The sequence below is a fragment of the Artemia franciscana genome, chromosome 2 (assembly GCF_032884065.1).
Source record: "Artemia franciscana chromosome 2, ASM3288406v1, whole genome shotgun sequence".
NCBI classification, from domain to species: domain Eukaryota; kingdom Metazoa; phylum Arthropoda; class Branchiopoda; order Anostraca; family Artemiidae; genus Artemia; species Artemia franciscana.
Window position 1 is genome coordinate 66322858 of NC_088864.1, and position 16860 is coordinate 66339717.

General features: G+C 35.8%; 1 protein-coding gene across 4 annotated transcripts in view; it reads right to left on the minus strand.

Annotated features, from left to right (window-relative positions):
• The window catches only part of LOC136043976 (LON peptidase N-terminal domain and RING finger protein 3-like), a 95533-nt gene that overhangs the window by 26335 nt on the left and 52338 nt on the right, over positions 1-16860 (minus strand). For all 4 annotated transcript variants that reach the window (XM_065729059.1, XM_065729060.1, XM_065729061.1 and 1 more), the window contains 2 exons: positions 13495-13620; positions 2957-3088 (listed from right to left, as the gene is read on the minus strand). In XM_065729059.1, the coding sequence (XP_065585131.1) occupies positions 2957-3088; positions 13495-13620 (258 nt within the window). The remainder of the gene's footprint in view (positions 1-2956; positions 3089-13494; positions 13621-16860) is intronic.

Genomic DNA, 16860 nt, shown 5'->3' on the forward strand with positions numbered 1-16860 from the left:
GTAATAATTTCTGTTTGTTTTAAGTTTTATTGCTGTTCCTTACTTCCAGCTGAAAAAAGCTTTTTCACTTTTATTTTTTAATTGTTTTTTTTTTAAATAATGCTAGTAGCCTATATCCTGCTCTCCCTTCATGGAAATTTTCTTCTCCCATTACAAATTCTCTAAGGAAAGTTCCCCCAGCATATCCCCCTCTTCTCAACCCCTCCCCCAAACCAAAAAAATCCTCCTGAAAACGCCTGTATACTTCCCAATAACCATTACTATATGTAAGCACAGGTCAAAGTTTGTAACTTGTTGCCCCTCCCACGGGGACTGTGGGGGAGTAAGGCGTCCCCAAAGACATAGTTATAAGGTTTTTCGACTACGCTGAATAAAATGGCTATCTCAGAATTTTGATCCGTTGACTTTGGGAAAATAATTAGCGTGGGAGGGGGCCTAGGTGCCCTCCAATTTTTTTGGTCACTTAAAAAGGGCACTAGAACTTTTCATTTCCGTTAGAATGAGCCCTCTTGCAACATTCTAGGACAACTGGGTCGATACGATCACCCCTGGGAAAAAGAAAAAAAAAAAAAAAAAAAACAAATAAACACGCATCCGTGATCTGCCTTCTGGCAAAAAATGCAAAATTCCACATTTTTGTAGATAGGAGCTCGAAACTTCTACAGTAGGGTTCTCTGATACGCTGAATCTGATGGTGTGATTTTCGTTAAGATTCTATGACTTTTAGGGGGCGTTTCCCCCTATTTTCTAAAATAACGCAAATTTTCTCAGGCTCGTAACTTTTGATGGGTAAGACTAAACTTGATGAAACTTATATATTTAAAACCAGCATTAAAATGCGATTCTTTTGATGTAGCTATTGGTATCAAAATTCCATTTTTTAGAGTTTTGGTTACTATTGAGCCGGGTCGCTCCTTACTACAGTTCGTTACCACGAACTGTTTGATATAACAGTTCAAAATAGGGATGAAACTTTTTAATCGACAGTGAAACAAATAAAAAATTTTAACTGAATATTTCGGACATAATTTTTTTAATTTACTTTGTTTCATATTATTAACCGTCTTTAGCCCCCTCTGGCTCCCTATAATAAAATTTTGGCATACGTGTTGGGTAAAAAGACTGCAAAAAAAAGTAAGTATTAAAAAAAAATTCGTTGGGTTCATCCTTCGTTTGAAACAAAAAACAGAAAAAAAACTAAAGTTTAAAGGTATTTTGTAAAGCTTGTGGAAGTGCAGAACCGAATTTTTGAGAATTCAATATTTATCCCAGTTACGTAAACACGCTTATGAGAACCAGAATAGATAACGAAATAAATTTAGTTTTTTTTTTTTGTCATTCAGTTACATGAATCCACAGACAGTGGAGCCAATTTACAAAAATCCATGGGGTGGGCAAAATGTATTTTTCAAAATCTATGATGCTAATTTGCTGTTTTTTCGATTTTTTTTTTCAATGAAAAGAACATAAATGGTGTTTTTCAAAACCGAGGAAGGGGAAAAATCTATAGGGGCGATTGCCCCCCTCCTCATCCCAATAGGCACACCTGCCCTGAAGGTAAGACACAAGAGCTTTCACTACCTGTCTATCAGTTTATAATTTAAAGAGATCGTTTTCGGTTTAGTTAGCCGAAATATGACTCTAGATATCATTTCCACAAAGACAAACATGAGGGTGAAAATTTGGCCAAATAAAAAAAAAAAATGTATTCCGTGAAGACAACTAATTTTTAACGGAGGACATTGGATTCAGAACAGGTTTCATTCCTTGAAGTTATTAAATAAAAAAAACAAGTTTTTTAAATGAAAGTAAGGAGCGACATTAAAACTTAAAACGAACAGAAATTACTCCGTATATGAAAGGGGCTTTTCCTTCTCAACGCCCGGCTCTTTAGCGCTAAAGTTTGACTCTTTCTCTTAACTCTACATTTTAAAACAGTAAAAACCTTTAGCGTAAGTTTTGAACTTGCAACCCCTCCCACGGGGACTGTGGGGGAGTAAGTCGTCCCCAAAGACATAGTTACAAGGTTTTTAGACTACGCTGAATAAAATGGCTATCTCAGAATTTTGATCCGTTGAATTTGGGAAAATAATTATCGTGGGAGGGGGCCTAGGTGCCCTCCAATTTTTTTGGTCACTGAAAATGGGCACTAGAACTTTTCATTTCCGTTAGAATGAGCCCTCTTGCAACATTCTAGAACAACTGGGTCGATACGATCACCCCTGGAAAAAAAAAAAAAAACAAATAAACACGCATCCGTGATCTGCCTTCTGGCAAAAAATATAAAATTCCACATTTTTGTAGATAGGAGCTTTAAACTTCTACAGTGGGGTTCTCTGATACGCTGAATCTGATGGTGTGATTTTCGTTAAGATTCTATGACTTTTAGGGGGTGTTTCCCCCTATTTTCTAAAATAACGCAAATTTTCTCAGGCTCGTAACTTTTGATGGGTAAGACTAAACTTGATAAAACTTATATATTTAAAATCAGCATTAAAATGCGATTCTTTTGATGTAGCTGTTGGTACCAAAATTTCATTTTTTAGAGTTTTGGTTACTATTGAGCCGGGTCGCTCCTTACTACAGTTCGTTACCACGAACTGTTTGATATTCGTTCCGCTTTTGTTTCGGATTAAAATTTAAAAATTTGTCTCTACAGCTAGGAAATTGAATAAATAAAATAAAAAAAATAGGCTAGAAATCAAGAAAAAACCAGCTAGGAATAAAAAAATAAATAAACAAGAAATTGTGTCTATACTCTGTTATTCTTAATTAGACAAGTACTCTAGGAAGTTTTTCTTTTTCAGGAAATCATTAAGAAAACACAAATGAATTTCTCATTCAATCAGACGCGCCATCAGGGATTCACAGAACGTCGCTTGAACGTTTTCGCTTGCCATAATTTGTGGACTTCACAACACAGCTTGCCTTACTTTCTGATTACACTTCAGCTTACCTCAATTTCCGAATTCGAGTCATCGCTTTGGTAAGAGTCCTCTCCTTCGCTAGATGTGCCTCTTCCCGAAGCCTGACCAATCTCACTGGGTTTTCTTCTTTGATTTGGTGGGGCCAATAATTCTTTTAATAACTAGAAAGAAATACATAGCAGTAGTACAAACTTTGTTTTAATGTTTGACAACTTTATTTAACTTGCCTAACATGATACAAAAACACAGGGAATAAAGTATGTCCCTTCTGTTAGAGAGCATACAGTCGATTGAGCAAATCATGAGCACCAGCAGGGGGCTATGGACACAACGGACCCTCCGGGAGCACTCCCTCTCATGGGAAGCTCCTGGTAGCATAGTTCCTGGACATTTCCTGGTGGCACTCACGGAGGTGAGTGCCACCTATCTGTTGGTATGCCTATTCTGCATCTATTCTATCCTATTCTGTTGGTATGCCTACTGCATCATATAGGATCTCGCTGTTCAATTGACCTTTTAGGTCCTTGGCCTTATTGCTCTCACACAATTTGTTGCTTGATCAAACTAGTTTTCTTACTCCCTGAAGTAACTCTCTGCCTTAATCTACCTGTGGGCAAGTTCTTTAGCGAAGTTTTCGGGAGAGTGTTCGGGAGAGGCAGAGAGGATCCAATTTTAACAATTTTACCTCTAGTTTATTCCAAAGTTTTGGTACGATTTCCCCAGAATATTGGTCAGTAGGCGAAACAACGAGTAAAAACTAGCAGAATGTGGCCTAATGAAACCTTCAATTTATTCAAAGAGGGGGGGGGGTGAAACACGGTTTGATTCAGATATCTAGATTTTATATTGAAATTCTAATTACTAAATTCTCCTTACGGGTCACCAATTCTCGAATAGAGCCTAGAAGGAGGTTTCCCTTAGTCTATCCTAGCCTTGCTCAACTTTAGCAAGACTACGAGTAAATTTCAGGCCATGCATAACAGCCTCAGAGCAGGAATTCCCTTTTACAAAAAAAAAAAAAAAAAAAAAAAAAAAAAAAAAAAAAAAAAAAAAAAAAAAAAAAAAAAAAACTAGAGGACAGAAGGGGAAAAAGTTTGTACAACCCTTTAACTAGCAACGGAGCGAGAATGAAAACAAGCCCTCCCACTCAAATGTAACACTAATATTTTGATTATAAATTTGAATTATATTACACTTATAGGCATCGTTTCGCACTGGCAGATCAAGGAGGAGCCACCCCCCAAAAAAATTCTGGCACCCCCTTATCCTGTTTTCTTCTTTTTTTACTCTTCTTTTTAGAATAAATTTGTCAATTCGGTGAATTATTGGCACTTTTGTCACCTTGCCCCCCCCCCATGATTTTGCTCATTGACGCCTAAGCCACATTGGACCTCCCAATAGATTTTTCAATAGATCCGCCCCTGTCGTTTCACCCCTTAATATTGGTCTGAAGCCTGAGGCCCCCTTAAAATAGCCCACTCCCCCTACCAGAAAAATCCACCGATCTCTGGCTCTGAGGATCAGACCACCTAGGTATTCAAAGTAATTCAACGCATACCTCGAGTATGTAAGCATAAATGCTCCAAAAAATCGAGTGCTGAGAGAGTGCAATAATCAATTCAAGTATCAAGTTCCCCATTTCTTTAAAAACTGAGGATGAACCTCCGCCATCCGTCAATATATAAGGAATTCAGGTAAGAAAAAGGTCCACGACCACTAAACCGGGCTAAGATTTATATCTTAAGACACAAGTTATATAATGAAAAGAGGTTACATGGTAATATTAGTAAAGTCTGAAGTCAGAGTTTCATCATCTGATGTCACTATTTATCACAGAAGGACGTTGTTGAGCAAGCAGCCACTCCAGTGGCCAGTAGTAAGAAAATGATCAATATCATGACCATTCTTAATGAGTGTTGTCGACAATATCTATCAGGTTAGCTTTTAATTTGATGTTACAGAACGCATAAGAAATCAGCCAATGGAACTGCGTCAAAATCTGTTTTCTCACGCTTTCATTGGTTGATTAGATTACCGTTATTGCACAAAAATACGGTTTTTCTAGGCGTATCCTCTTAAAGACTAAGTTTCAACAAATAGCTTGATGTTATATAAGTTTTCATCAGGTGCTGGTTCTTTGACCTTTTTATGTTTTGTTTCATATTTTGTAACGCTCTTCTAAGACATGACTTTTCGTCTTTTGTCGATCTTTCCCTTTTATATTTGTTTCAACATTTCTTTAAACAAATATTGTTTCAAAAAATTAATTTTTTTAAAACGGGTTTAAAAATTAAACCCATTTTTTCTTCAATCAATTTTTCGTTCAACATTTTTATACGATCTTAATAGGGAAAGGGGAGGTTAATGCCAGATTTGCTTCTTACTCAATCAGACTATCTCTCTTGGCTTTTTCTACGAATAGCAACGACTTGATGCCCACAACTATTTCATTTTAATTCAAAATGAATTAAATTCAAAATTCAAAATTTTTAATTTTCAGAATTTCAAAATTTAATTCAAATTTTTTTTTAATTAAAATGGAATAGTTGTGGGCATCAAGACATGGCTATTTGTACAAAAAGGCAAGACAGATAGTTCAATTGAGTGAGAAGCAAACCTGGCATTAATCTCCCCCTCCTTATTAGGATTGTATAAAAATGATGTTAGTTCATTTCTTAGTAGATATGTCTATCTATTATCCATTCATGCGTCATTGCTAGGGCAGTAGAACCAAGGTAAACAGTCAAAGAGCTAAAATAGTGGTAGAACCTATAGTTTTCGAAGTGTTTGGTTAATTTGGCACGGGTAAACGGCGGGAGTAAGTGTGCCTCTCTTATTGGACCAATATTTGTTTGTTACCTTTTAGTAAATCAAGCCTGAAAAAGCTGTCTGAACGCAGAATCGAAATGTTCAGGCTACATGTGTATGTTTGTTTTTATCTTTTTCCATCAAAATCTTCACCCATGTTTATATTGTTTCTCGGCACTTACGTGTTATAACAACCACACCAAAAAGTGAACTTAGGTTAATCCTAATGAAATATACCAAAGTATGATGAAAATATAGTACTTTGGTAGAAAATTGTGGAAAATAGAACAGAGAATTATGGAAAGCAGGCCGCCCAGAATGCATTATTTTAAATACCTAACTACCTCTACACCAATACCTCGCTTTGCGTCGTTTCGTTTTGCATTTTTTCGAAGTTGCGTCACTGCTCAATTAGTACTAATTTTCATTGCGTATCGTTAGGTTTTCGAGGTTGCGTTGTTTTGGATTCGAGTCTCTAATTTTTTTTCTAGTCCTTTTTTTCCGATAAATGCCCTTTTTGTAAACTTAACTTCATTTTTCCTTTTACTTGTTTGGTTTTCTTCGGTTCTCTCTTTTAAGTAATAATAAATTCGCAAAATTTGAACGATGTTTACATTCAAACGCCGAACCAACCAACCCTACCGTTTTCGCTTGTGTTTTATTTTACATATTGATGTCAGAGCAGCCAATTACAAACACATTTTTATGGGGAGAGTATATCCGCAAAACCAGTAAATAGCCGACAACTTTTAATTATAAAGGACATATGAAAACAATCTTGAGATCTGATCAATCTTGAGAATGGTTTCAGGTCTCCTGAGCCTTCTTGGGTTATACAGTTGCCAAGCACTTGACTGACTCACAGCTTTGTACTTTCATGTACAAATATGAATACTTGTTTATTATACGCCACTCACTCAAGTTTACGCCGTGTAAAAGTCGAGAGCAAACCGATTTCTTCGTTAGTTTCTTTCAGTTTAGTGTGAGAAAAGACAAAAACAAGTGACAATAGATGGGAAATATATGATTTGGGTTATATATTTGCATAACAGAGAGGTAGGGGTGGGGGTAAAGTTTTTGGACAGTTTGAAGTTATAAACAATTTTTACTTCATAATATGCAGAATAATTATACCTACATATCTTGCATGCAGACCCGCTATAGTTTACCCCAATCCCACCCCCGAATATGCAAATATATAGTCCAAATTTGTTTCTAAAGTAACGAAGAAACCGGTTTGTTCTCCAGTTTTGCACAGCGTAAACATGAGTGTGTGGCGTATAATACACAAGTACCCAAATTTCTGAATAGCGAATATTAATACCCGAAAATACAAAAGTAAATTGGCAACTGAATACTATATAATTTAAGTGAATTTTTTTTGTAAAATACAGCTACTAATAATGTATTTTTATGTGGGGTATTCCATCCCTAGGGACAACAATTAGGAACAATATTTATTCAGTCACTACTTTGCAATGTCTTCTACTATTTAATTTAATCCTCGAAAGGAAAAGCAAATTATTTAAAAAGTTGCTAAAACTCAAACAGTATTTTGCAATTGAAATGGCCATTTGAAACCCAATAGCACGCTGCTTTGTTAGTGAAACACCCACTTCGAAGTTCCTATGAGGCAAGATGAGTCCACCCGGAATTTAAACTCGTTTTTTGACTAGACACAGAAAGGCCCATATAAACAGTTTCAAACAGTTCGTGGTAACGAACTGTAGTAAGGAGCGATCCGGCTCAATAGTAACCAAAAGTCTAAAAATTGAATTTATATATCAATAGCTACATCAAAAGAATCGCATTTTAATGCTGATTTTAAATATATAAGTTTCATCAAGTTTAGTCTTACCCATCAAAAGTTACGAGCCTGAGAAAATTTGCCTTATTTAGGAAAATAGGTGGAAACACCCCCTAAAAGTCGTAGGATCTTAACGAAAATGACACCATCAGATTCAGTGTATCAGAGAACCTTACTGTAGAAGTTTCAAGCTCCTATCTACAAAAATGTGGAATTTTGTATTTTTTGCCAGAAGACAAATCACGGGTGCGTGTTTATTTGTTTGTTTTGTTTTTTTTTCCAGGGGTCATCGTATCGACCAAGTGGTCCTAGAATGTCGCAAGAGGGCTCATTCTAACGGAAATGAAAAGTTCTAGTGCCCTTTTTAAGTGACCAAAATTGGAGGGCATCTAGGCCCCCTCCCACGCTCATTTTTTTCCCAAAGTCAACGGATCAAAATTCTGAGATAGCCATTTTGTTCAGCATAGTCGAAAACCATAATAACTATGTCTTTGGGGATGACTTACTCCCCCACGGTCCCTGGGGGAGGGGCTGCAAGTTACAAACTTCGACCAGTGTTTACATATAATAATGGTTATTGGGAAGTGTACAGACGTTTTCAGGGGGATTTTTTTTGGTTTTGGGGGTAGGGTGAGGGGAGGGGGCTATGTGGGAGGATCTTTCCTTGGAGAAATATGTCATGGGGGAAGAAAAATTCAATGAAAAGGGCGCAGGGCGCAGGACTAATCTGGTCACGTTAGAAAAAAACGTCAAATTCAGAGCTTAATATACAATGCTGGGTGTTCGAAGCCTCTCTATTATGGAGTATAATTTGAAAATAACACAACTATACGAGCGATAAAACATATATACCACAACCATAACTCAACTAACGAAAGAACTGCTAAGAGATAACACAACTATAAAGCGAAAACAGGTGAAAACTAACGGGAAAATAAACGAACTAAGAGGTGGAAGGGGCCCAGAGAAAAAATATAATCCTTTTCCAATTTTGAGCCTAACTTCCGCAAAGGAGTAATTGTGTCAGAAGCCCGGAAATACCGAATTATTTTCTTTTTCCTATAAGACCGGGGTAAATGAAACAGAAACTTACAATAGCGGAAATATAATATACACAATTCAGCCAGATCTTTTCAGAATAGTGAAATACCAGATAGGAAAAGTATTGAATGGTCGCAAAAACTAGTGTATAGCAATGCAAGCGCTTTTCGATAATTAAATAAAAAAACAAGTTTTTTTAACTGCAAGTAAGGAGCGACAGTAAAACTTAAAACGAACAGAAATTACTCCGTATATGAAAGGGGCTTTTCCTCCTCAACACCCCGCTCTTTACGCTAAAGTTTGACTTTTTCTCTTAACTCTACATTTTAAAACAGTAACAAACAGTAATAGAAACGTTAGTTAAAAACTAAAAGTTATAGTTGCCTTTTTATGTAACCGAAAAATTGGAGGGCAACTAGGCCTCCTTCCCCACCCCTTATTCCTCAAAATCGTCTGATCAAAGCTAAGAGATAGCAATTTAGCCAAAAAAGGAATTAATATGCAAATTTCATTTTAATAATCTGTTAATCTGATTCAATACAAAAAATTCAATAAGATTGGACAAGTCCTATGGTGGAGAGCCAAAATCAAACATGCATTAATTCAAAAACGTTCAGAAATTAAATGAAAAAAAAACTAGTTTTTTTTAACTGTAAGTAAGGAGCGACATTAAAACTTAAAACGAACAGAAATTATTCAGTATATGAAATGGGTTGTCCGCTCTTGAACGTCTCGCTCTTTACGCTAAAGTTTATATATATATATAAACTTTACGCTATAAAGTTTATATATATATATATATATATATATATATATATATATATATATATATATATATATATATATATATATATATATATATATATATATATATATATATATATATATATACCTAATATTCTTCTAATGTTTTTCTGACGCTCAGTCCCAATGAAATATACCAAAGTATGATAAAAATACAATACTTTAGAAAAAAATTGGGCTATATATTTGCACATTGGGGGTGGGTGGGGGATAAAGCATAGCGAGTCAGCATGCCTAATGTGTTAGGTACAATTATTCTGCATGTTATGTAGTAAGAATTGTTTTCTAATTTCACACTGTCCAATACTTTACCACTACCTCCTAATGTGCAAACATATAGCCCAAATTATATATTTTCCATCCATTCTGTCACTTCTCTTTATCTTGTCTCACTCTAAGCTGAAAGAAACTAACAAAAAAATGGTTCTTCAACGAGTTAATGAATGTAATTTACCTATTAGAATGTAATAAATGCTGCCTACAATATGAGGGGGAAACAACTAACAATATTTATAAAAGATTTTCTGGACACAAAACAACAGTTAATAAAGAAAACAACTAATAACTATCTAGTTCAACATTGTAATAATGGTGTGTGTTCCATATCAGATATAACTATCACAATTTTAGAAAATTTAGAGTTAGAAAATTTAAATAAAGAAGAGAAGAATAATAGACTATGCAAACAGGAGGATTTCTGGATCCATACTCTTGGTACAGCTTATCCTTTTGGGCTAAATGATCGTGCAGCAAAATACGGAGACGTGTCTCATGTTGTTGTTAAATGTATTGATAGTTTCATGGACCATCCTTCTTTTACTTGTCCTACTAAACGTAAAAAAACGATCGAGAGGACATTGGAAAAATAATAGAAAAAATGAATTAGATTTACATATGTTTTCAATGGATCTATGCCAGCTACTTGAATCTGAGGGTATGACTTCTGTAATAAAATGTCTAAATAAATTATCCAAGAGGAATTTAATCAGACTTTTCTGGATTGTTAAGAATAATACAGCTCTTGAATATAATTTTAAAGTAATATATTATACAATTTGCATTCTAACTAAAACGAAATTTATTTCAAAAAAGAGTAAGTCTGATAAGATTGGTAATAAGGACAACAGATTATATTTACCAATTAATTTTACTTGTAAACAGATTGAAGATATTAATTTACCAGAAATTTTAAATCAGCGGGATATGAAACAGGCCGTTCCTAGTAATCTGAATTATAATGATAGTCCAGTTTTAACATAAATTTTCAAAAACTATCGGGCAAATGATTTTTAATTATAATTTAATACTTAAAAGATTGGACAGTGATATAAATTGGAAACCTGTTTGTAACTGTAAGCAACTTGGCCCATTCGTAAATCCCACTTACCAACATGTTATAAGAGGGGACTTATCAATAATAAAATAAGATGATCTTCAAATTATGATGAATAAAGGGGCTAATTTCCGTCTTCCTCATCATTTGAAACCACCGAGTATTCTTGATAGATTGGAAAATGATTTTGATTTATTTATTGATAAGTGGTGTAAGAAAGAGAATAAAAATAAAGAGAGTTTTCAAAGTTGGAAGAATTTAATTATTAGTAGAATACGAAGTAAAATATATGCTAACTTAAAAATAGTAACACAGAATGAATTTGTAATTGTGCCGGTGGATAAAGCTAATAACAATTTTGCCATAATTTTTCAGAAGCTGTATTGTGATGTCTTAACAAGGGAGTTATGCACGACTGATGTTTACGAAAAGGTTAATTTAGAGGATGAAAATTTAATTGAAAAAACTGAAGAAATACTTTAAAAAAAAAATTAATATTAGAATTACTGACAATGATAAAAAGTTCCCTTTCCTATATTGGACTGTAAAATTTCATAAGAATCCCCCTAAACCACGGTTTATTGCTGGAGCAGCTAAATGTCCAACCCGCATTGCTGCTACTGACCTCTCTTTAATTTTAAAGGAAATTGTAAATAAACTTAAAACCTATTGTTCTGGTATTAAAAAATTTTCGAATTTTAATCCATACTGAAGTGCTAATAATTCACGGCAGGTGATAGACTCTTTAACAATGGTTTCAGCTAAAAGAATTGAGTCTTTCGATTTTGCGACAATGTATACTAATTTATCCCTTAATGTAGTGTTAGAAAATTTAAAAACTGTTATCAAGAAATCTTTCCTCTTATCTAGTAAGAGGTTCTTAAGAATAGACACTTATAACAAAAAAGCTATATGGACAAACTGCTTTAAGACTACAGTTAGCTCGAGATGTTACAGCTTACAGATTAGGGATGCTTTTTACAGTTACAGCTTAGGGATGATTTTTGATTTATTAGAATTTGTTTTATATAATGCTTATATAAGATTTAATGGTAATTTGTACAAGCAAATCGTGAGAATTCCCATGGGGGGGGGTAATGTCAGCTCATTTATAGCTGACTTGTTTTTAAGTCAACTCGAATATAAATATATGAAGGATAAGAATAATCCAAATAATTTAAAACATGTTTTTTCAAATAATAAAAGATATTTAGATGATATTTTGGTTTTAAATTGTAAGGAATTTATTGACATTTCTAAAAATATATATCCATCAGAGCTTACTCTCGAACCTAGTCATGGCACTGGTCTAGAGGATCATTTCTTAGATTTAAATATTAATATTTCTGATAATAATAAATTTGGTCTTAAAATGTATAATAAAACGGATGATTTCGATTTTGAAGTGATTAGTTTCCCGTTCCCTGAAAGTAATATACACTCAAATATCACATATTCAGCATTTTACTCATAGTTACTTAGATACGCAAAGATTTGTAGTAATTATATTGATTTAAAAAATAGATGTAAAATTTTAAGCCAAAAATTGATTTTAAGAGGTTTTTCTGCAAATAAATTAACTTGGCAATTTAAAAAATTTAGTTTTCATTATAACAAACTTTTAAATAAATACCGAAAGTATTACCTTGAAATACTTAGCGAAATCTTTGGTTGATTTTGATTTTCCTTGTTACTGAATTTGGCGTGTCCCTAATTTTTTACAGTGGATTTCCGGAGTATTTTGCATATATTGTATTTTCAAATGGTCTTATTTTGCATTCATTTGTGAGGTCAAGTTTGTGTGTCGACTGACGTCATGTTTGTCGACCGACGAAATTACAGACCGGGACATCGGTGTCCGTCCGTGGCCAAGTGGTTAACGCGCCGAACTCACAAGCGAAGGGTCGCTGGTTCGAATCTCGGTGGTGCCAATTGGTTTAGGACGAGGGTTAGTGGCGTTTCCCCGTAAGACAAGCCAAAAGTCCACCCAGCTTCAAATGGGTACCTAGAGAAATCTAGGGAAAAGCACGGGGAAGCGTCGGATGGCTTGCCCCCAACCACGCATTGCACCCCGGCCGAGGGCTGAGAATCAGGGGATCGGCACCTGCGCTACGCGAACCCTAAACGGTTTGCATGCGAAAGTTTGCTTGTTTTTTTTTGTACATCGGGACACAAATGACGACCGGGACACCGGGACATAGGGAATATAAATGACGACCGGGACACTCAAAGAGAAAGCGACCGGGACACAAGGAATGTTCGATTAGCAGTCACCATCAACAACGGGACACAAATGACGACCGGGACACAGGGAATATAAATGACGACCAGGACACTCAAAGAGAAATTACAGACCGGAACACCGGGACACAAATGACGACCGGGACACAGGGAAACAACAACAACGGGGACGCCGGGGGGCACAGGGGGATATATAAATGACGACAGGGACACAGGGAATGTTCGATTAGCAATCACCATCAACAAAGCTCAAATGACGACCGGGACACACGGAAACAACAACAACGGGGGCGCCGGGGGCACAGGGGGATATATAAATGACGACGGGGACACAGGGAATGTTCGATTAGCAATCAGCATCAACAAAGCTCAAGGGTAATCATTAGAATAATGAGGTATAGATCTGAATACAGATTGTATATTCGCAAGTTTTACCCAAAAGCTAGTATAAATATATATATGTGTGTGTGTTTGTGTGTCAAAGAAAGCGGCATAGCTTGTCAACATCAGAAGGTAAATATCCCATACATTACCTTAGCGATTTCTTCTTCTAAAGCAGAGTCACCAATGCCACTCAAGGCTGCACAATACAGGAAACAGACGAGGGCATCTTCATAACGCTTCAAATTTAAAAGGGCGTACCCTTTTCTATAATGACCCTACAAGAAATGCAATCATAGACGAAACAACATTAAAATTACATAAGAACTGATAAATTGGCTTATAACACTGCTTAGTTCTCTAGGGGGAGGGTGGGGATGGTCTTCAACTATCCACTGTGGAGTCTTCAATTGTTGTCTTTATGGATAACTCCACATATCAAGGAGGCACACTCGTGCCTCTATAAAGAGGCGAACCACGACAATGTTAAGCGATCTTCGGTTCCAGTGGTCGCAGAGGGATGGGGAGGGATGCATTTCGTAGCCCGAGCTCCAACTAAGAAACCTGTCAAATTTCATCCCCCCTCCGACTTTTCCTTCATGGGGAAAATCTGGCCGAAAGTTTCGACCAACCAACCCCAGCCCCCCTTTAACGTTGTCCGATCGGGCTGAAATTCACAAGTTAAGGTCCCCTAGGGCCCAGGAGCTTATCCGCGAAATTTCAGCTCGATCCGATAACTCCTTCCCTGTTTTCCAGAAACCACGCATAGCCACTTAATTTTCATATTCTTTTTTTTCTGCCACGCCTACAGGTCACAGCCGACATCGGATCTGGGTGTACGAAGACTCATTCGATGCGGAATTCTCCGAGTAAGTTTCCTTGAAAGTTTCGTAGGAAAATCTTAACCCCCCGAAAGTACAGGAATTAGGAGAGGCAGTTGGGGGGCTGCCGCCCCCCAAACCCCCCGCTTTTAAAGACTCTTTTGTAAAGGTTTTTTTGTTGTGGGGGGCTGCCCTGCCGCCCCCCTGACCCCCCGCTCTTGGCTTCGGAAAGGCCCTCTTTTAATTAACAAAACAAAAAACCTGTACAAAAGAGTCTTTAAAAGCGGGGGGTTTGCCTCTCCTAGCCTCTCCTAATTCCTGTACGTTTTAAGGTTCGACTTTGGGACGCAGCCTCTTTAACTCTTTAAGAAAACGAAGTTTTTTTCATATTATTTCTGTACGTTTTTCTACAATCCATGGTGGATGTAATTTAATAATTCCTGTACTCCTCGTACAGGAATTAGGACTGCCTCTCCTAATTCCTGTACGTTTTAAGGTTCGACTTTGGGATGCAGCCTCTTTAACTCTTTAAGAAAACGAAGTTTTTTTCATATTTTGTGAAAAAAAACCGCCCGATAAGGGACTTGAACCCTTGACCTTAGGATTAAAAGTCCCACGCTCTAAACGAAGTTTTTTTGATATTATACTATGTTAGATTCGCTGCTATTACCAGAGAGGATACGAGACACTGGAGCTTTTCACCTCCAAACCCTGATTTTTTAATGTGAACATTTTTAGGCTTAACGAGGTAAGATCTACCTCAATTGGTACCACGAGGGATGTATAAGGGAAATGCCCCTGAAAATCAAGAAAAACTTATCAGACAGGAAAATAAAAACTAGTCCCATTTAAATCCTGGTAAAAACAAAACCACTGGTAGCACTCATCCCCTGTAGAAATTTCCTGGCAGCACTCTTGTTTACTGCCCCTTTTACATATTCCGTCTGTGGCTATTCCCTCCTAATCGTCACAATATTAGCCTATGTATTAAATCATTATAATCTGGTGACTCACACGTCACGGCAGACTTACGGTATCAGAGTTTTCGTTTGAAAAAGAAAGAAATACGTAAAAATTTATAAATTAGTCCAGTATTACATAATTTCAGCAAAAGAAAAAAAGTGATTCTTTTTAATCTAATCAAAATAATTATGAAATCATACCGAGTTTTGAAGATGCTTAACATTCGAATAAAACTGTTACTAACTTTAAAGACTAAGGCATTATAGGTTTCAGAATTTCGCGCAAATTTATCGGCTATTTGTCAACAGTCACCTAGTACAAAAAGGAAATAGGCGGACGTGGCTAGTATCACGAGATGTTAGGTTTGTAACAATGTTGTTTTGTTTTCTCTCTGTTTTTCGCCCTCAACTCCATTAAAACACATCAATAAGGAGGATGGGAAATTGCCCCCTGGATTGAGGGGTATTTTCATTGAAAATTACTTTACTTCGACATTTTCTTTCAGAAATCTGAGGACCATCCACTGCGATAAAGCTCGGAAAGACCAAAGTCAAGGTCACGAGCTCCCACACTATTTTGCGTTATTGGCTAGTAGGCACGTAAACGGAAGGTTTATTTGATAAAGTGGACACATGATTAGTATTTCATGCGCAATAAAGTTTCAATTGGTCTCATAAAGCTGACCAAACAAGATTTCATGACAGAAGGTTAGGTTAGTATCTGTCCGTGGCTGTTAGTTTGTGTTTGATTGTTTTACTTATTTATTTGTTCCACTTTCTTGGGGCACTAAACATTTAAAAAAATGATTATATGCAATGTAAACAGAGAGGATTGTCTTAAGTAAAGGAAAAATAAAAACGGGAGCTACATTTATTAATTAACTTGCCTCAAGGCTCACATTATTACGTGTCTAAACATACAAAACCCAAGGAGGAACATCTAGAAAGATACAGAAAGGTGCTAAAATTGCTAGAGAAGACATAGGCTACTCAAAGTCTAATTTTAAGCTCACTAGGCAGTTGCATTATTATAATTATCTTTTTCTAAGCAATAAATAGATAGGTTTATAGTCAGGATACAAAGAACAACAAAGAAGTTACGCATTAATTGGAAACGCTTGTCGCGTAGTTTTGAAAATCAGAAAGTCTAAAATCCGGGTAAGGTAGGCATACAGCATTTTAAGGCCCGTTTACCCCGTTCTAACAGATTATCCCTAATAAGTTTAACAAAAACTCGTTTTTACGCGAGCAAACACAGAATAGTCGACAGATTTTTCACGCCAAATTAAAACCGTTTAGAATAAAAATATGGCTTATAAACGTTTTGGTTTAAGAAAAAGTTGTGTACTTCTGTGTTTTACAGTTTTATATTACATTTATTTTCAAACTCTGTTTTAAGTTTTTTTAACAGATTAGATTAGATACCCATTTTCTAAATTCAAGCCCAATTAAAACATTTTATGATTGTTAATAGCAAATGGTTTCTAGCTACAATTCCTTTTCCGCGAGTTCACAAAAAAAAGAAGAAAAAATTGGGACGACGATAACTTATATAAAGATATCTATAGTAAAATATTGTAAGATATGAATGATGATCTTTACTTTCTCAAAAAGAGTTTTTTTTGCCTAAACAAAGGGAAAAGTTCAATATCAGGTAAATGATCTTCACCATATAGATTGGTGGGTGTTTGCCTAATATTTTTGTCTTTTTCTAGATTCTTTTTCGAAACTGCGA